Genomic DNA, 20954 nt, shown 5'->3' on the forward strand with positions numbered 1-20954 from the left:
TGTTCCTGGCAAAAATCACTCATACATGTGCACTCGCTTAAGAGGTGAGCACGAACTTGGGATCAAACTCTGATTTGACAGAGCATTTATAGAGAGCGCTTATCGCTGAACCCGATCCAAACAGTTGACACTTACGCCGAAACTCTTAATTTGTTCAACTAGCTTTGTACAACAGGGCTCAGGAGACGACAGTTAAAACAACGGTAGATGTGCACGTCAAGAGTATGTGCTCAAGGAGGTCAGGAGATACCTGCATTTATATAACTTGAGTCTGAAAAAATATAAAAAGACATTCAGTTTAATCTCCTGAAGACAAATAGCCTAGCCTCTCATAGTAGTCATAGTGCGCAAGCTCCAACCGCCTGTGTATGCGTGCACAGCAGATGGAGTATACTTCAACAGGCACAAATCCTTCGCTATGAAACTGAAGTATACTTTTGGCTTTACATGTCAGGGACTATATCTTCTAGAATCTAGTGGACAGATGCCACTTCAGGAATTTGCTTAATAAATCCACATTGTGATAAAAATTAAAAGGCTACATTTTCAATGTTTAACAGTTTAATAAAAAAATAAGGCACTTGAGGCTGTGCTATATGGAGTTACTCATCAATGTGAAAAAAAAATCTAGCCATGACTATATTCACAACAGCTCTCTCTCGTACCTTATTGCCTTAAAAGCTGTACATTTTATATCATTGAGGTCATGCATGAATAAGATACATAATTTAATTGCTTCATGAGTTAATGAGCAACATTGTTGGAAAAGTTACATATTAATGCTTTGTGTGAACAAAGCCACTACATTCCACCTGGTATTACGATGAGTCTCGGGTGATCTGATCACATGTGGTTAGGTGAGACACATTGCGGTTTACACCTGGTCACTGATATGCATTTCCCTTGACTACTTGAGTTTGGATTTGGAGGGGAAGGTCTCTGATTCCTGACGACATTCATCAATCACTATGTCAGTATGTGTCATGCTTTTAAAGCCGCTCATAAACGGCAAAGTTTAAACTCTTGTTTTAGCGCAGCGGTTGATTGACAGGTGAGGGGTGGTGCTTTACTGCTGCTGGGACACATACAGGATGTATTAGTCTTCAAATTTGATTACACATAAAATGTGATATGGACATTTTTTACCACAATTTTGACCTCGATTAAACCTGTATTTAGAGCAGACCAGACCAGCATGTACAAGGTTAGGACCCTCAAATTGATTTACTCCACACTGTTTACTTAAAGGCCTACTGATATGTGGGAGCCGAACGTTTATTTTTTCATTTTTTTTATTTTATCCAAAGATTTGCTTTAACTTCTGAGAGCGTTAGCCTGCTCATCTTATCATGTGGCTTGCTGGGCATGTTACTGCGGAGACTTACAACAACTTACATTTATATAGCGCTTTTTTCTCAAACTCAAAGCGCTTTACATAGTATAGGGGGAATCTCCTCAACCACCACCAGTGTGCAGCATCCACCTGGATGATGCGACGGCAGCCATAGTGCGCCAGAACGCCCACCACACACCAGCTATTGGTGGAGAGGAGATGGTAGAGTGATGTAGCCAATTCAGGGATGGAGATTATTAGGAGGCCATGATAGATAGGGGCCAATGGGGGAATTTGGCCAGGACACCGGGGTTAAACCCCTACTCTTTACGAGAAAGTGCTAGGGATCCTAGGGATTTTTAATGACCCCAGAGAGTCAGGACCTCGGTTTAACGTCCCATCCGAAAGACGGTGCTTTTTACAGTATAGTGTCTCCGTCACTATACTGGGGCATTAGGACCCACACAGACCATAGGGTGAGCACCCCCTGCTGGCCTCCCTAATACCTCTTCCAGCAGCAACCTTGGTTTTCCCCAGGAGGTCTCCCATCCAGGTACTGACCAGGCTCAACCCTGCTTAGCTTTAGCGGGCAACCAGGCAATAGCTGCAGGGTGATATTTAGCACGTGTGGAGGCAATCACGCTATTCCCCGCATACAACTTTACAGATAACCCATGGTTACCCCATGTGACTCTACCCTCCCAAGCAACCGGGCCAATTTGGTTACTTAGGAGGCCTGGCTGGAGTCACTCAGCACAACCTGGATTAAACTTGCGACTCAAGGGGTGGTAGTCATCGTCATTGCTCGCTGAGCTACCCAGGCCCCACATTTATTATTTTTATTAAGCAATCTACTATAGCTAGCAATCTAAATTGTGGGTAAAAATGTCAAATCCAGCCCAAATAAATCCCAGTATTATTTCAAGCCAGTAGTAGCCTACTATATTTGCAAATAACATCAGAATTTTCACAGCCTTTTAATTTTGGTCTGAAATGGCACAAAATGTCTTGTGAGCACCTTCTATTACAGCCATCAGGATGCAAGAGATCCTACAAACAGCTGCAGCGCTGGAGACCAGGTGAGCGTCACAAGCCAGAATGTGCTTGTGGTGAATAACAGTTGTGATACCTTTAATGTGAAAATATTTCTAGCAATTTGAAGGCAATTTAATGTCCTATTTTATGTTCTACATCTTTTGCATAGTTGACATATACTTTAACACAGGTATTAATTTTCAAATCAACATCATGATTAAGTTACATTTTACAGTATATTAATAAGGAAATATATTGATTTTAAGGAACTAATTTTTAATTATTATTGATTTTTTTTTGCAGTTCAAGTCCTGCGATGTGACAAATTCATATTTATTCCATGTAAATGTCATTATTAATATTATACAGAATATATAGAATTAGAAAATGCTAAACAGTTTTAGATGAAGTATAGCTTGTCTCACTGCAGGATACTGCTTTCACTGCTTGACATGTCAATTTCCCATTTGTAAAATGTTTGGCAAGTGTGTTTGCTACTGTACAATCTCAACACAATGTACCTCCTATTCCCTTTTCCAGGTACCATTTTGCTTTCTTCTTGTCACATGTGCAGAGAGGCTGGCCATCAGGAGCATGAAGGAAACAGTTATCATAAAGAGGAGATTTCCTAAAGGAATGACAACAATCAACACAGAAGCTACATTAAGAACAACCATATCTCACAATCATATCTTCCAATCTCCAAAGATTGGAAACAATTTTCAGTAATTTATTTGTTCATGACATTTGTCTTCTAGCATGCTCAATTCTTTAAGAACAATTTTATGAAATACGAGTTATCGGCACAATGCTACAGTGCTGTGGGTGACTGAAAGTGTGGTACTATACAAGTTGTTAGTCCATTGCTATGTGGTGGGTGGTTGCTAGGCCATTGCTACTGTACTAGGACACTAGGGTGTACTAGCTAGTTGCTTACTGGCCCAAGTCAAAAGAAGTCACCAATGTGAGCCAATAGAATTTTTCACTCATTTTATCGGCTACCAGTCTGATTTCTTAAAATAAATAACACTACATATGAATAATAGTGGTGTTTGCTTTACAGCGCAACAGTGCCTGCCCACTTTTCAGCCATCTAGGTTCTCAAACTATTTTTCCTATTCATTTCTTCCGTAGGCATTTCATAAAATCCTTCATAAGAATTCTCAAGTTCAGTCACATATACCTTTGAACGGCAACATTTTGTGGACGAAGGAAGCGGGGTGGATGTTAAGTGTGTGTTAATCCAGCAAAAACAATTGCCAAGCAGACTCTTTAATGCTGCACTTTATACTCCGTGAGAGTGAAGTTCCAAAAAACTTGCAGCTAAAATGATATCCTTGTCCATTGTGAATATTAAAGCTATGTGAAGCACCGGCCAAACAAAGATCACTGCTAAACCAAGTAACTTCCTATTGGTCAACGCGGCGAATTCGCCGGTCAAAGATTTTCCTAGTCGACCAGGAGTCATTTTAGCCATTAGTCGACTAGTTGTCACACGTTTATGATATTAACTTAAATACTTAAATATTTATTTTGAGGGGAGGGCATCAGAAAATGGTTGGAGTTCCAGGGCTGAGAATGTATAAGAAACATTGCTAACACTGTTCTACATTACAGAGAAATAATAAACTGAAATAATGAGCCTTTAAAATAAACATTTCATAAGCGCATGCACGAAGCGAGCCACAGCGACACCAGTAAAAGAGGTAATTATTCTAAATGTGTCGGAAAAACTGGCTTGTTTTCCCATTAATTAGAGCCCGACCGATATGGGATTTTTGAGACCGATAACGATTTTAGAGGGGAAAATTCACAGATTACCGGTATGGTGGCCGATCTAGTTAATCTTTGAGCTGGAAAGAAAACAGACCATTTCTATGTGGATTGTGCACAGATTTTGCACCGATATGACTATACAAATGTTCAGAAGGCTGCTTTCTTAAACAAATATTTATATCAAAAGAATATTTGATATTATTATTATAATACACTGTCAACAATTCTAGAAAAGAACACTGAGAAAATAAAGAATAAATAAAAATACAATAAATAGCTAATAAACATCAGTACGGTTTAGGATTTTAATAATGCCAGTCAATTAGGGGAAGCATTTACACCTGCCGAGTCAAGAGATAAACAGCAGCAGCGTTACACCATATTCTGCTATACAAGTTCAGGGGAAACTATCAACTGTGGAAAACCAGACTTCTAAATATTACATTTTATAAATGCAACAACTGGAATTGTTCTGTTGAAGAGGGAACCAATCTGTGAATCCTGAACAAAACAGTTTGATGAATACATGTTTACACATTAGCTTCCCTCAGCTGACAATGAAAGTAGCTATGTGGTTAGCTAGTTAGCTATAAGCTCATTGTAACAGAGCAAAAGATGGACTTTATTTACTTTCTAGCATTGCCTCTCACCCTCAAGATAACAGGGTTGCGTGAAATCAACACTCAGCAGACACAATCCACCACCGCACCATTGTCTGATGAGCTGCAAAAAGAACTTCAGATGTTTACCTTTCAATCCGCAACATTATTATAGCACTGATAAACTATAGCTGGCTAACAGCAAACAGACATGAGTGAAATGTTTGTCAGGGATAGGGTTAACGTTATATTAGTTATATTGAAAAGGGAAAATGATGGGGTTATTTTTTTTTTATCAACTTTCCTATATGTATTTCACAAACTAGTTAGCAACTTACCACGAAGACACCAATTAACTCCGCCCTGTCTGCTGAGCCATGTCAGCTCAGCTCTATAAACTATGGATTCAGAGCGCTCTGCTGGACAAACTATGTAATGACACCAATTCTAAAGCATTGTTTCCTGCATTATATGTTCTGAGGCTTATATCAGCCAACCGATATTTCCACAGAGCAGTTCAGTGCGACTGCAACTAGCCTATACATGTGATTAAAACAAACACAAAAACATGTTCACCTCTAACCATGATTTATACTTCAGTGATTATCATCATTAGAATTATTATTTTTACATTTCGCATTGTTTATGTCTTCATTTGTGTAAGTCATTTTCCGCCTGCATGTTTAGACGGATACTTGCTGACAGTAAATGGAAAAGTGGCTACACACACACGTATGTGTGTATGTATGTACAAATGATGTACCGTAATTTCCGGACTATAAGCCGCAACTTTTTTCCCACGCTTTGAACCTCGCGGCTTATACAATGACGCGGCTAATATATGAATTTTTCCCACTTTCAAATTTTATAAAAAATAAAAAATTTAAAAAACATTCTGTGACGTGCTCAGTTTTTTGGTGGCGTGAAGCTTTCATTAGACCAATGAAATTGCCGAACGGGTTAAGGTCAAAACATCTTTTTTTGTTTACTGTTTAGATTAAATCGAGCGCGCTCAAACTTTCCATTATTCTGATTACGGTAGTCATTTTGTCACCCTCACCATGGCAAAGACATGGAGAAACGCATATGATGCTGCTTTCAAGTTGAAGTCGATGATAAGACGTTGGAAACAGCAGCGTGAGGAATTGACAACTAAAGCTGAGGCTATTCAACTCCGACACCGAAGGAGATGACTTCAGTGGTTTCAGTGCACAGGACGAGGAAGATAGTGACCAATGACTTTATTGGTAGGCTACTGTTTACTGCAAATGTTTTATTACAAACCGTGCGTGGCAGCGGGGGCGTGGTCAAGTGCCCGTCCGGGAGAGAAAAGCTGAAAGGGCGCTTACACCTGCGCTAAATTATGTCTAACACCGGTGTCTAATTTCAAGTGCCCTGCTTCACGTGTCCTTCTTGGGAAAACTGTCACACCGGCACCAGTATAGCAGGGCACTTGGTGTTCCAGGTAAGGCTTTTAATGGCCACAGCAATGTTTTCAATCAATTTTATAAAGTTTCTCAATTCTTCTATGCGCCAACACTAGACTGACGTGTGTCACTTTCTCAGCTCTGTGGCTGCTGCCTTTTTATGCCGCTCTCCCCATGCTTACTGAAATTAGACACAGGTTTTAGACATAATTTAGCTCAGGTGTAAGCGCCCTTACCGCTTTTCTCTCCCGGATGGGTGCTTGACCACGCCCCCGCTGCCACACCGTGTTTCGTTAAAGCCTGAGTAAAGTTCATTTGTTTCAATGTACCGGTAGGCACCTGCGGCTTATAGACAGGTGCGGCTTATTTATGTTCAAAATAATATTTTATTTAAAAATCAGTGGGTGCGGCTTATATTCAGGTGCACTCAATAGTCCAGAAATTACGGTAATAGAATTATAAATTATGGAAAAATAGACAACTATTGAAATTAAGTTGTTGAAAATAAAGCAAAGAAAAAATATATTTTAATTTCTTGCTAAATATTCAGATATATCGAAATATACTAGTAGTATGAGTGTGTAGCGAGAGCGACTCCACTGTGTCATTGACAGTGCATCATGCGAGTTGGTGGTCACTGCAGCGCTTGTTTGGCAAGCTTTGTTTGCAGCAATTCTGATTGGAGGATCGTTTTATTTTAGGATCATGGGTAGTATAGTTCTTTACTTAAAGATTTCAAAAAATTACATTGAGGTAAACAACTGATGGCTTCAACAGAAGCATATACCATTGATTAAAAAACTCAGACTGTTGTGATCTATTTACCTGGCAGAATAACCAACTCCTAGTGGTTTGCGTTTGTTCTTCCGCGGGTCTGGAACTTGCTGGTCTCCAGACTCAGGACTTTCCACGGTGGACTTCCTGCTTCGTCTCTTCCACTCCCCATTTTCTCCCTCTCCTCCACAGTGCCCCCTGAAGGGCACATCCACCAATCCCTGGCAGCGTGATGCCAGCTGCACAAACACAGTTTCACCCTCAGCAGGGACACTGGGCTCTACGTTTAGCCCCAGCAGTTGAAAGAAAAGAGCTATGGAGATCTGGGCATCCCGTGCAGCATACTTCATCTGGTGAACACAGCATAAAAGGGAGTTTTGGGTAATGCCAGTGTGTGTAAGAAACTCTTGCAGTTCTCAAATCCACTACACATCATCTACAAGTGTTGCGGATACGTGATTCACCTGTTCATGTGTTAGCACGTCTGCCTCCCAATCACTGCAGCGTAGTTCTAGTGATTTATCCAGTGTATAATTCAGCAGGTCTGCAGCCAGGGATTTCAAACTCAAGCCATTATTTAACACTGCTTGCCTGAAAACCAAAATACATAAGACAACATACACTTGAGTGACACTTAAATTCATGAATGTCATCACATTAGATAGCAAAATATTAAAGCAAGTGGCATCTGACAAAACAATTATGCTAGAGCATTTCTCAGAACTTGAGTCAATGTATAGAAACAATTTCCCTCAAGTTCACACAGGTGTCCTAGTAATCACAGGTTCAGTTCAGCACATTAACAATGGATATGATGTACAAGGTACATTCATCCATTTTTAGGCTTCCAAGTACTTTTTGGAGCCACTGTATATCAACAACACTTCTTAACCAACACTTATATTAATGTCTAATGTATAGCACCACCATTACTGGTTACAGAACTCACACAGAGTTTTAACAAGCTGATACAGTATTCGGTCACACCCTGCATAGGGAAACTGATTAACTGTGGTCTGAAAACAGGTTTCACATTGCTGAAATCTAAACCCCATAAAAAATAAAATAAAATTTAAAAAAAAAAAAAAGGAATATTTAGGCAGCACAAAAGTAATCCACATGACTCCAGTCTATCAATGAATGACTTCTGAAGCAAATCGATAGGTTGTGTAAAAAAATAGAAAATTAAAACCTAACTTATAAAAAGTTATTCATGCTACCAGTCGACCAATCACAGAGCTGCCGCGTGACGCAAGCACAATGGCACGTTCACGCGAGAAATTGGGAGGACGTGCCTTGTATAAAATAGAGGAATGAACATCACGTGATAGTGAAATCATTTCAAACAGAAATACAGCGGAGGGCAGAAGCAAAGATTTAAAGATAAAAATGTTTTAATTATACATTTTCTTACACAAAACTATCGATTTGCTTCAGAAGACATTCATTGATCGACTGGAGTTGTGTGGATTACTTTTATGCTGCCTAAATATGCCTCTTGGACAGTCAAACAGCCAGCAGCGTCATGGCACCCGTTCACTTTTCATTGCATGGACATACAATGTGCTTATAAAAAAATCTTAATTTCAATTCTGCTGGAGGACAAAAGACAGACATCTGGGATGGCTTAAAGGTGAGTAAATCATGAAAAAATGTATAATTTAACCTTTGCACTGCAAAATTCCATAGCCAAGTAACTTCCTATTGGTCAACGCAAAATGTAAAATATTTTCAACAATAACTTAAACTTATAAAGACAGACCTACCATGAGCTCTGAGGTTGTTCATCCATGGTATATGCTTCCGTTGAAGCCATCTGTGACAGGGCAGAGAGCGGGGCCGGGTCGTGATTTTACACACCCGGTCCCTTATCAGGCTGATCAAGCCTCCGAGAGGGATAAAGGGCGACTGCAGACGGTGGTGTGACCGAGAGAATGTTTACAGGCAGCTGTCCGTCCCGTGTGTGTGTGTGTCTTTTGGTTTATTTCTTTATTAAACTATTATTTATATTGTCAAGCCGGTTCTCACCGCCTCCTTTCCATTGAACTGCTTTCCACTGGTGCCGAAACCCGGGGAGGAGGAGGGGGTGCCCGTCGCGGAGTCCTCTACACTGCCGTCCACCCAGGGGAGCGCCAATCCGTGTTGGCCTTTATCCCTCGTCTATTTTTTGTTTTGTTGTTTTTACCCTCCTGCCTCCTCCCCGGCTTGAAGCAGGAGGAGTTTAGAGAGGAGGGCGGGGCCGTTCTCGAACAACGCACGCCCGATCCCCAATCAGTCTGATGGGGGAGCGCGAGGGTTAAGGGCCGGTTCGAGAGAGAATGGCATGCAGCTGCTCTGTGTTTGTGTTTTTCATTCATTTCGTCATTAAACTTATTTATATTGTCAAGCCAGTTCCCACCTCCGACTTGCCCATTAACCACTTTACACCATCCATCTGCGTTCTCAACTTCATTGATTAAATGATGTGTTTGATAGTGGAATTCATGGTAAACAACTACATTACTCATCCACCAATCAGAGAACCACAGCCAATTAAACTAAAGGTCGAACGATATATCGGTTATACGATAAATCGGCACAGATAACAGATTTCTGGGACTATCGGTTATTGGCAGAAATCCAAAGGGATAGTTTTTTCCCCATTGCCTTATATGGGAGCAGCCTCTAGAGGCCAAGTAAAACTTCACTGATGGCGTGTGGTGTTTGTTTTGACGAAACACTACACACTGCATGGAGCAGAACACTTCAGATGCAGATTTAAAACAACAACGAAAAGGTATTTATTCAGTACACATTGTCATTTCATAAAGTAATTAATTTGTTGACAAAACGATGGATTAGTAGATAACAGCAGTATGTTTAAAGACAAGGCTGAGAGGATGCCAACATTAAAGATAACCTCAATCGGTTAGAAAAATGACAAAAATACACACAAGTCCTATCCAAATGTTAAAAGGTCACTATTGTTACCATCTATTTGCATTAGTTTATATCCAGCTGGTCATGTTTATGCATTCGTTAACCAGCTAAATTGCATATTTAAAGCAAATTGCATATTTAAAGACATGAAAGCAAATAAATATCTTCATACATCTGAGAGAAACAAACAAATCAGAAAACGTTGACATCAGATCGATCACATACTTGCGCTAAAAAGGCTAGACACAGCACAACTAATACAGTTGAACAGAAAGCAGGTGTCGCAAGATGCTTTTTAATTAGACACATCATCTAAAAAAACAGCGCTCCTGCACGAGACGCCAAATAAACAAAAACAAAAGTAAACTTACTTTTAAATTCATTTAAAAAAGTACAATATATTTTCATTACGGTTTATTTTTGTAATAAAGTTAAGCACTATTTTACTTTGTGTTATCTTTCCATTCAGAATCACAACAGTACCTTATGATATCAGTTATCATAAGGTACTGCCCAACCTAGTTATCGGTAAAATCCACTATCTGTCGACCTCTACATGAAACCCACAAAAAGTGCCTTGGAGCAACCGCCCACTCCCATGATGCACTGTGAATGACGTAATCGAATAGTCTCCCTTCCTACCTTAAATTACTTACATATTTGTACAACAAACATAAAATGTAGTTTCTATACTTACAATCAACAACCTAAAATCAATAGTTTTATATATTCCCATCTTTTTTTATTCAATGACATCATTCGCAATGCTTCATGGGATTGTAGTTTGTGCCCTCATGAAAGATGGTAAGTACACAGCCTTGTATCTTTGTCAGATTTTCAATACTTGTCCTCAAAACTAAATCTGTGATGTTGTGATACTCCTCGGAGCTGTTTGGTTTGGTTCATTGCTTACAACACTGAGTGATTTTATAAAAAGCCTATGGAAAGAATTAATGGGGAAAATACTTCCGGAAACCAGATGGCTGAAAAAGTCAGCGGCACTGTTGCGCTCTATTGCGCTTCATATAGCCAAAAAAAAAAAAAAAAAACACACCAACCAACACTTTTTGGGGTGATGTGTCTGAAGATCAGAGTACAAGACACATTGACTTTACAAAAACACTTGTCAACTACAATCATACCATGCTTACCCTAGCAGCATGTTTATTACAGAAGCTTTGCTATTAAAACAGAACAGCCCTATTATTGCCATTATACCAGGATATTTTCTTACATCACGCTCACACATGTATGACCAAGTAAAATTTGAATAGGCGGATGATTTCCTTTCGACATTTAATCACGTGCAGGATGTGAATTATAGATATCTAGCTAACCATTTTTGTTAGTTAAATGTACAGTACTTCTTACTAATAAAACATTTATTATCATGAATTACTTGTTAACTAGTGCAAAAGTCCATTCCTGATATCAACAATTAAATGAGTAAAAATGAAAATTGAGATCTGATATTAGGTTTTTACTAGTGACAAATTTCAGCACCCTCAGATCACCACTGATCCTCCACCTGGTCATCTAATGGTTAGACGGAGACCTGAAGAGGCCGTCGAGCCAGTATTTCACACCCACTGTGAAATTTGGTGGAGGAAAATCGATGATGATCTGGGGTGCTTCAGCAAGACTGGAATCGGGCAGATTCGTCTTTGTGAAGGACGTCTGTATCAAGCCACGTACAATGTTATCTTGGAAGAAAACTTGCTTCCTTCTGCTCCGACAATGTTCCCAAACATTTTTCCATTTTGACAATGTTCCCAAACATTTTTCCAGCAGAACCATGCTCCATGCCCCACAGTCAGGCCAATAAAGGTGTGGATGGAGAACCACCGGAACAAGACCCTATCATGGCCAGCCCAATCTCCAGACCTGAACCCCATTGAAAACCTCTGGAATGTGATCAAGAGGAAGATGGATAGCCACAAGCCATCAAACAAAGCCAAGCTGCTTTAATTTTTGCAACAGGTGTATCAAAGTCACCCAACAGCAAGGTAAAAGACTGAAAGAGCATGCCAAGGCTTATGAAAGCTGAGAGTTCAGAAATCAGTATTTAGTGGAATAGCCTCTGATTTTCAATCAAAGTTAAAACATTAGTATTGTTTTGTTTAAAAATGAATATGCACTTGTTTTCTTTGCATTATTTGTGGTCTGTAAACACTGCATCTTTTTTGTTATTTTGACCAGTTGTCAATTTCTGCAAATAAATACATTACTTTTATTTGAATTTAGGAGAAATGTTTACAGTACTTTACAGAATAAAACACACATGTTCATTTTACCCAAACACATACCTATAAATATTAAATCCAGAGAAACAGAATTTTGCAGTGGTCTCTTAATTTTTTGCAGAGCTGTGTATACATATATACATATATACACACACACGCACACACACACAGGCGGTCAAATGCTTGGAATAATGTACAGATTTTGCTCGTATGGGAAAAAAAAAAAAAGTCTCCTTTTATTTTCTCCCCAATTTGGAATGCCCAATTCCCAATGTGCTCTAAATCCTCATGGAGGCGTAGTGACTCGCCTCAATCCTGGTGGCGAAGGACAAATCTCAGTTACCTCCGCGACCGTCAATCCACACATCTTATCATGTGACTTGAGTGTGTTACCGCGGAGACATAGCACGTATGGAGGCTTCAAGCCATTCACGCGGCATCCACGCACAACTCACCACACACCCAATTGGTACTTTTATTCAACAAAGTGGCATTCAACTGATCACAAAGTGTAGTCAGGACATTAATAACAGAACTTAAACTACAAAGAGTTCATCAAAAAAAAATCCTCCATGTGCAGCAATGACAGCTGATTGCAGATCCTTGACATTCTAGCTGTGAGTTTGTCCAGATACTCAGGTGACATTTCACCCCACACTTCCTGTAGCACTTGCCATAGATGTGTCTGTCTTGTCGGGCACTTCTCACACACCTTACAGACTAGCTGATCCCACAAAAGCTCAATGGGGTTGAGATCCATAACACTCTTTTCCAATTATCTGTTGTCCAATGTCTGTGTTTCTTTGTCCAATCTAACCTTTTCTTTTTGTTTTTCTGCTTCAAAAGTGGCTTTTTCTTTGCAATTCTTCCCATAAGGCCTCCTGAGTCTTCTCTTTACTGTTGTACATGAAACTGGTGTTGAGCAGGTAGAATTCAATGAAGCTGTCAGCGGAGGACATGTGAGGCGTCTATTTCTCAAACTAGAGACTCTGATGTACTTATCCTCTTGTTTAGGTCTACATCTGGTCTTCCACATCTCTTTCTGTCCTTTATCTTTGAAGACTGTAGTGTACACCTTTGTATGAAATCTTCAGTTTTTTGGCAATTTCAAGCTGTATAGTCTTCATTCCTCAAAACAATGATTGACTGACGAGATTCTAGAGAAGCAATTTCTTTTTTTGTCATTTTTGACCTAATATTGACCTTAAGACATGCCAGTCTATTGCATACTATTACAACTCAAAAACAAGCACAAATACAATGTTAAGCTTCATTTAATGACCCAAATAGCTTTCAACTGTGTTTGATATAATGGTAAGTGATTTTCTAGTACCAAATAAGCAATTTAGCATGATTACTCAAGGATAAGGTGTTGGTGATTTTCTTTTTACATCAGTAATGTCCTGAATATACTTTGTGATCAGTTGAATGCCATTTTGGTGAATTAAAGTACCAGTTTCCTTCCAAAACAGCTAAATCTATACATTATTCCAAACTTTTGGCCACCAGAATGAGTGTATAATATATGGGCTGTCAAAGGGCAGTAATTGAAATTTCAGCTGTGTGGCAACACACAGTTTATACAATGACGAAAACAACCATCCAGCAGACAGAACACCACAAACATGAGTTACGTTCTTGTGTTCAAAACACGGAGCACAAATTGTAACTAAGGGATCTCAAGATGTGTTCTAAGTATTTAACTATATTTAACTTGACACAGTGACCTAAAAATGTTATGTTTATGATGCAACGCACCAGAGACGCTACACAAGCATGTCTGACGCAGGTGTAGATCAGGGTTTCCGTTGTCCGGTAATTACCGGACATTGGCCGGTAAAAAAATTAAATGTCCGACAAAATTAAATCTCTCCGGTCAAATTGTCCGATTAAAATTGCCTAATAATCCCGTCCCCCTAACACAATCTGAATTTGAGAATAAGCCTAAAATGTATAAAGCAAAAATACACCGATCTCTTGCTATGTTATAAAGGAACAGGCTATCGTTTGAAAGTTATGAAACAACATCGCATGCTGCATTTCAAATAAAGCGCACGCCTAAAACGGCTGCAATATAGACCTAAACAACGAACGATTGAGTGAGACGTTTCAAATATGGCCAGGCCCAGGCAGACTAGCTTTAAAAGCTTTTTCAGAGGCCAGACGATGGTGAATCAGGAACATCTCATTATAGATAGATCAGTGCTTCTAATCCGCGCGATTCGTGCAGTTTTTTTCTCTATCATCAAAACTGAATAGCCTATGTTCATCAGTGCATGGTTACAGTCTATATCAAGCAGGGACACGTTTGTGTGCATTTTATTTTGTGATTTCACCGGAATTAATAGAGAGTCTCCGCAACGGCGATAGATTGAAACGCAGCGTCCTAGTGAAGATTGCGCAACTCGCGCAGCAGCGTCGTCCATGCAACTGATAGCAGCGGACACGAAGCTCAGCTTGATTTCAAAAACAACAGATTTTAGCGCTAGATCTCTTATTTAATAACGGACTAAATGAATGATCTGCTAGTTAACTGGAGATGTTTTATTTATTTGTATTAGGTACATCCGTGCCTCAATGTTTCAAAAAGTGAATGTGTGTGAAACCACAGTAAAAAACAATTGGCGTTGATTGACGGCAATCGGACATCATGTTTTTTTTTTCGTCTATTTGAAAGTTAAGCTAATAATAATATGTTGCATTCTATACGGCCTGATTATGTCATTTTTTAAGTTACATAGACTGCCTCCAGTTTTCCTCAACTTGACTAATTAAGAGGCGATATATTTGACCGGCATATCATCAAAATGTCCGTAAAACGAAACCTCTGCCGGTCACTTTGACCGGCACCATTTTTTTCTAGCGGAACCTCTGGTGTAGATTGACGGGTCCTTAAACAAGCCCTCATAATAAATCTCCAACTGATTGACAAATTCACTTGTGAAATGGATTGCTGTGAACTGTTGATCAATGATTGACTTATGATCAATAATATGGAAGTAAACAATACATTGAATTCTAAAACTGCTTTTAGTATTGTCTTATCAATGATTAACTCCTCTGCTACAGGAATGTAATGCATTTTAATTACCTCAAATATATATATATAGGCTGTCAATCGGTTACAATTTTTAATCAAATTAATGACATGAGGTCCCGATTAATCGCATATAGAAATATTTGCTGAGAAAGTCTCTCATATAACAAGAATTCAATATATAATAATGAAATAATTATACCGTGGGGCAAAAAAAGTATTTAGTCAGCCACCAATTGTGCAAGTTCTCCCACTTAAAAAGATGAGAGGCCTGTAATTTTCATCATAGGTATACTTAAACTATGAGAGACAAAATGAGAAAAAAAAAAAAACAAATCCAGAAAATCACATTGTAGGATTTTTAATGACTTTATTTGCAAATTATGGGGGAAAATAAGTATTTGGTCAATAACAAAAGTTTCTCAATACTTTGTTATATACCCTTTGTTGGCAATGACAGAGGTCAAACGTTTTCTGTAAGTCTTCACAAGGTTTTCACACACTGTTGCTGGTATTTTGGCCCATTCCTCCATGCAGATCTCCTCTAGAGCAGTGATTAGGGCTGGGACAACGCGTCGACATCGACGCAAATATGCGCGTCGATTCATCGGACCCAAAACAAAGATGGCGGCGCTGGTGAGTAGTGCAGAAGTGCAAGGCGGCATGTACTCGTTCCTCTAAAGTATGGGAATTCTTTAATTTAAAAGGAAACAATTCCGTGATATTTCGTCTTTGCAAAATGGAGATGGTCTTCCATTCTAGCAGCAAGGCAATGCACCAGCATCTGAAGAGGCGCCACCCGGTTGCAGCTGCAGATGACAGAGCACCGTAAGTTTTTTTTCAACTCCCCACTTTGCACTCGATGTTGGAGTAGGCTATAATACGTTGTCGACACCTAAAGTTTTCGCTTATAGCTATTAATATTGCGCTTATAGCTATGAATGTCGTGAAATACATAGGGGACACTGACAACGCGCTGACAGACAGGACCGTTCTGTCCGAATGTAAAATAATCGTTTATCCCAGCCCTAGCAGTGATGTTTCGGGGCTGTCGCTGGGCAACATGGACTTTCAACTCCCTCCAAAGATTTTCTATGGGGTTGAGATCTGGAGACTGGCTAGGCCACTCCAGGACCTTGAAATGCTTCTTACGAAGCCACTCCTTCGTTGCCCGTGCGGTGTGTTTGGGATCACTGTCATGCTGAAAGACCCAGCCACATTTCATCTTCAATGCCCTTGCTGATGGAAGGAGGTTTTCACTAAAACTCTCACGATACATGGCCCCATTCATTCTTTCCTTTACACGGATCAGTCGTCCTGGTCCCTTTGCAGAAAAACAGCCCCAAAGCATGATGTTTCCACCCCCATGCTTCACAGTAGGTATGATGTTCTTTGGATGCAACTCAGCATTCTTTCTCCTCCAAACACGACGAGTTGAGTTTTTACCAAAAAGTTATATTTTGGTTTCATCTGACCATATGACATTCTCCCAATCCTCTTCTGGATCATCCAAATGCTCTAGCAAATTTCAGACGGGCCTGGACATGTACTGGCTTAAGCAGGGGGACACGTCTGGCACTGCAGGATTTGAGTCCCTGGCGGCGTAGTGTGTTACTGATGGTAGCCTTTGTTACTTTGGTCCCAGCTCTCTGCAGGTCATTCACTAGGTCCCCCCGTGTGGTTCTAGGATTTTTGCTCATCGTTCTTGTGATCATTTTGACCCCACGGGGTGAGATCTTGCGTGGAGCCCCAGATCGAGGGAGATTATCAGTGGTCTTGTATGTCTTCCATTTCCTAATAATTGTTCCCACAGTTGATTTCTTCACACCAAGCTGCTTACCTATTGTGTCCTTTGACAGCTCTTTGGTCTTGGCCATAGTGGAGTTTGGAGTGTGACTGTTTGAGGTTGTGGACAGGTGTCTTTTATACTGATAACAAGTTCAAACAGGTGCCATTAATACAGGTAACGAGTAGAGGACAGAGGAGCCAAATACCAAATACTTATTTTCCCCCATTATTTCAAATAAATTCTTTAAAAATCCTACAATGTGATTTTCTGGATTTTTTTTTCTCATTTTGTCTCTCATAGTTGAAGTGTACCTATGATGAAAATTACAGGCCTCTCTCATCTTTTTAAGTGGGAGAACTTGCACAATTGGTGGCTGACTAAATACTTTTTTGCTCCACTGTACATAGTTATCTCCTAAATAAATATATATATTAGTTTGCAAACTTCAATGATTTTTATGGGTTTCTCATGACCTACAGCTGTAACATTACCTCTGTCTGAGGGCAAGATAGCGCAGGTCAACAGTGCATCCCAGAGTCAGACCATGATCATGAACAAGACGCTTTCCATCCTCATAACAACCCACCCCCACCTTCAGTACATGAGGGTCTGACAGGATCCCCATGAGGCCTTTAGGCAGAGGAAGCTGTGCTTCTCGAAATGAAAGCAGTCTGACCAACACACAGTGACCAGAGAAAGTCGCCAACTGGAGCAGAGAGACCGCAGATGCTTTGCCTTTGACAGACACCTGCGAGTGAAGGGACATGTAGCTAAGAACAAGCCATTTCCTTTTATCATGTACAGAACTATTCTTACACAAATGCTTTTTACCCATTCACAGTCCAGACCCAGAACCGGATACAGCAACAGGTCCTTTTGGAATGTTGGCCAGAATGTCTCCCACTCGTCTGAAGAGTTCACGACCACTGGTGGCACTTGTATAAGCATACTAACCGGCGGTATGGTCACAGGCTGGTTTGAAGGCACTAACAGCTCTGGCCTTGCTGCGGGCTGTGTTGTGGTGATGTCTGCTTCCAGCTGGGCTTGGACAGGCTCAGCCGCAGCGGGGCCCTTTAAGGCCTTTCTCTTCTGAGTGCGGATTCTGCGCCACAGAAACAGACCACCAAAAGTGGCACCTAACATGGTAGCAACAGCTGCAGTGAACGTGCTCCATCTTGACATCTTTGCAGCTCCAACAACCACCCACTAAAATAAAACATTTCAAAACATTTGGTCAATCCAGTGTAGGGTATTACATATATTATTTAGAGATGTGGACAGGGTCATTTAAAATGGGTATTTTGCATGCATTTTACCACCATTATATGTAGGGTCATTTGCACGCATGAGAAATTCAGGAGGGAACTTAGGGTCTTGAAATATGTGAGGAATGAACTAGATTAAACTGTCTAAACTAATGAAATGTATAACAGAATACGCGTTCGACAACCATTATAAATTAGATAAACAAATAACTACATTATTTGTCTAAATAGATTCTCCACATTGAAATCATAATACAACGTCTAATTCTATCAGATCACAATTTCTACTGTAAGGAATAAGTGTAAATAAGGAAATTACTATTAATTCACTTATTGGAGTGATATTATTCTCATGGCTTATTGAAAATAATATCACATGTATTTAGGTACAGCTTTGAAGTGAAATCTCTCAGAAACAGGGACGAGATCATTTATCAAAATATACCACAGTCACTTAATCTTTGAACACAGACAAACTTTATTACTATTCTAAACATAAATCTAATCTAACACATATATACATGAGACAGGTTGATGGGAAGTGACAGAATGTGAAATAACTGATGTGAAAATTCACTTAACGGTGTCTGTTGACAATGCCTTAAGAACTACTTATCCTTTTTGAGTCTACATCGATTTGCTATCCGATTACCCAAATTATTTAATACACCAGCACATGTAGCACAATATTGGAGATGTATTTGCGTGTCTTTGTGGTGTTTCCTTGCGTTCTTTGTGTGGCTTGGTTCTTGGTCGAAAGTTCGTTCCGTCGAAGTTTTGATCTCTTTGTGACCGAATTTATTGTCTGTATGAATGGTGAGGTTAGCGAGGCCTTCTCATTCCTTCTTGGGACGTTGAGTCCCGAGCTCCCGTGGATCTCACATGGGCACATGCAGGCAGAAGAGCGAAGAGAGCGACGAAGAGACGAGATGCCAGAGGCAAGAGAAGAAGAGCAAAGAGCAAGAGAGCGTGTTCTTCCTGTTAGTAACTATTTGAACGGAGATTGGCTGCATCCCCCAATGGTGATAGATGAAATGTCTTCGAGTTGTGCAAATCTGATGGTCCTTGTAACCTAACACAGAACAGCCTGGTGTGGGGGTTCTGTCTGAAGGCCGGTAATTTATGACGTGGAAACATTCCAAATTGAAAGGCTGGGTTTTTCTGTTTCAAATCATGTTGGTGGAATTCTTCTGCATATATAATCTTATACCAGGAATGCACTTAAAAATAAATTTCAACATATGGGTGTTTTCTTAACCCTCTGGGGTTGACCGACGCGCCGATGCGTCCTGCTGGATATTTTCGTCATTACAGCAGAAACAATTTAAAATACTCCATTTGGGTATACAGATAACTGTAAGACATCATTAGAGACTATAAAGGGTCTACTTTTATTTGTGTACAATAACAACCAAATCTTGTGCTTTTGTAAAATAAAGAAAATAAAAAGGGTGAGCTTTCAGCAGTCTCTGTGTTCACGAGCATATTTCAGAAACGCGTCACAAAAATGAAACTGAAACTCCGCGAATACTTATCACACAAACATGAAACATATGTCTAAAGAAAGCTTAAAATGTCTACTTTTAAATAAAACAATTCAAATTTAAAACAAATATTCTCCTGCAATGTAATCTGTATGAAACCAAGCGATGTACAGTTTTCACCGGTCCATCTCATTATCTGTAATGTGATCACACCCACCAGCAGAGCGCGCCATTCATACGCTAATGTGCTGAGACGATCAAGGGAAATGTACACGCCCCCGACAGTGAGGTTGTAAACACATTTCATAAATTTTTCTACTCGTTTGCAACGATACAAAGGCGAGAAAGCTACAGGATATTAAGGAAGAGTTAACATTTTCCTCAGAAGAAGAGCAGGACTCTGATGAACATTTGTATTTTGAAGAGAGATTTGATCAAGCCAAGGATACAATTTCGGACGAGTAAGTAATTTAGTTTTCATTAGTTGACATGCTATTTTATATAAACATGTACATATTTTACTAGTGGGACTGTTTCCAGACTTGCCAGATAGGATTCGGAGTATTGACATTTGAAATATGACTCCTAACAAGCAAGTTTAAGTTACATTTAAATGCTGTTTAGGCTAAAGCAGGCCTTTAAATTGTATGCTGTATGAAATAAATATGATATGTAATATGATATAAAAATAATATGAATGTTTAGATTATATTTTATCTAGTGTTTATAATGCCTAATTTTCTTCAACAAAGCTTGTGCTTGCAAATTTGTGTTCAGGTTAAATGAGTAAAAAACACTTTAAATATGCCCATATTAGAAAATCACCATCTTATGATTTCTGAAGGATCATGTGACACTGAAGAATGCAGTAATGATGCTGAAAATTCAGCTTTGATCACAAATTGCATTTTACAATATATTCAAATAGAACACTGTTCTTATAAATTGTAAAAAAAGAGTTCAGAATATCACTGGATTTATTTGATCCAAAATACAGAAACAACAGTCTTGGTGAGCAGAAGAGACTTCTTTTAACTCTTTCCCCGCCAAACACAGAATTTTCCGTGTTTTATGAAAAAACGCTTCCCCGCCAAACACGGAATTTTCCGGGTTTCCGTGTTTTAGGTGTTATACGGTAAGGAAGACCCCTGCGCATGTTTTGAAAGAGTACGCAACTCTTTGATCAAAGAAACAGACTGCGATTGTCTCAAACATGAAGTGGAGTATGAGAAGCTCAAAATATCAGACATAAACATGCCTTTTTCTCAGCTTT

General features: G+C 39.6%; 1 protein-coding gene across 3 annotated transcripts in view; it reads right to left on the reverse strand.

The window, feature by feature from the left end:
• The window catches only part of LOC127656603 (exonuclease 3'-5' domain-containing protein 2-like), a 40609-nt gene that overhangs the window by 11357 nt on the left and 8298 nt on the right, over positions 1–20954 (reverse strand). For all 3 annotated transcript variants that reach the window (XM_052145004.1, XM_052145003.1, XM_052145002.1), the window contains 5 exons: positions 17764–18138; positions 17424–17680; positions 7409–7535; positions 6996–7294; positions 2890–2996 (listed from right to left, as the gene is read on the reverse strand). In XM_052145004.1, the coding sequence (XP_052000964.1) occupies positions 2890–2996; positions 6996–7294; positions 7409–7535; positions 17424–17680; positions 17764–18114 (1141 nt within the window). In that variant the 5' untranslated portion in view covers positions 18115–18138. The remainder of the gene's footprint in view (positions 1–2889; positions 2997–6995; positions 7295–7408; positions 7536–17423; positions 17681–17763; positions 18139–20954) is intronic.

The sequence above is a fragment of the Xyrauchen texanus genome, chromosome 16 (assembly GCF_025860055.1).
Source record: "Xyrauchen texanus isolate HMW12.3.18 chromosome 16, RBS_HiC_50CHRs, whole genome shotgun sequence".
Taxonomy (NCBI): domain Eukaryota; kingdom Metazoa; phylum Chordata; class Actinopteri; order Cypriniformes; family Catostomidae; genus Xyrauchen; species Xyrauchen texanus.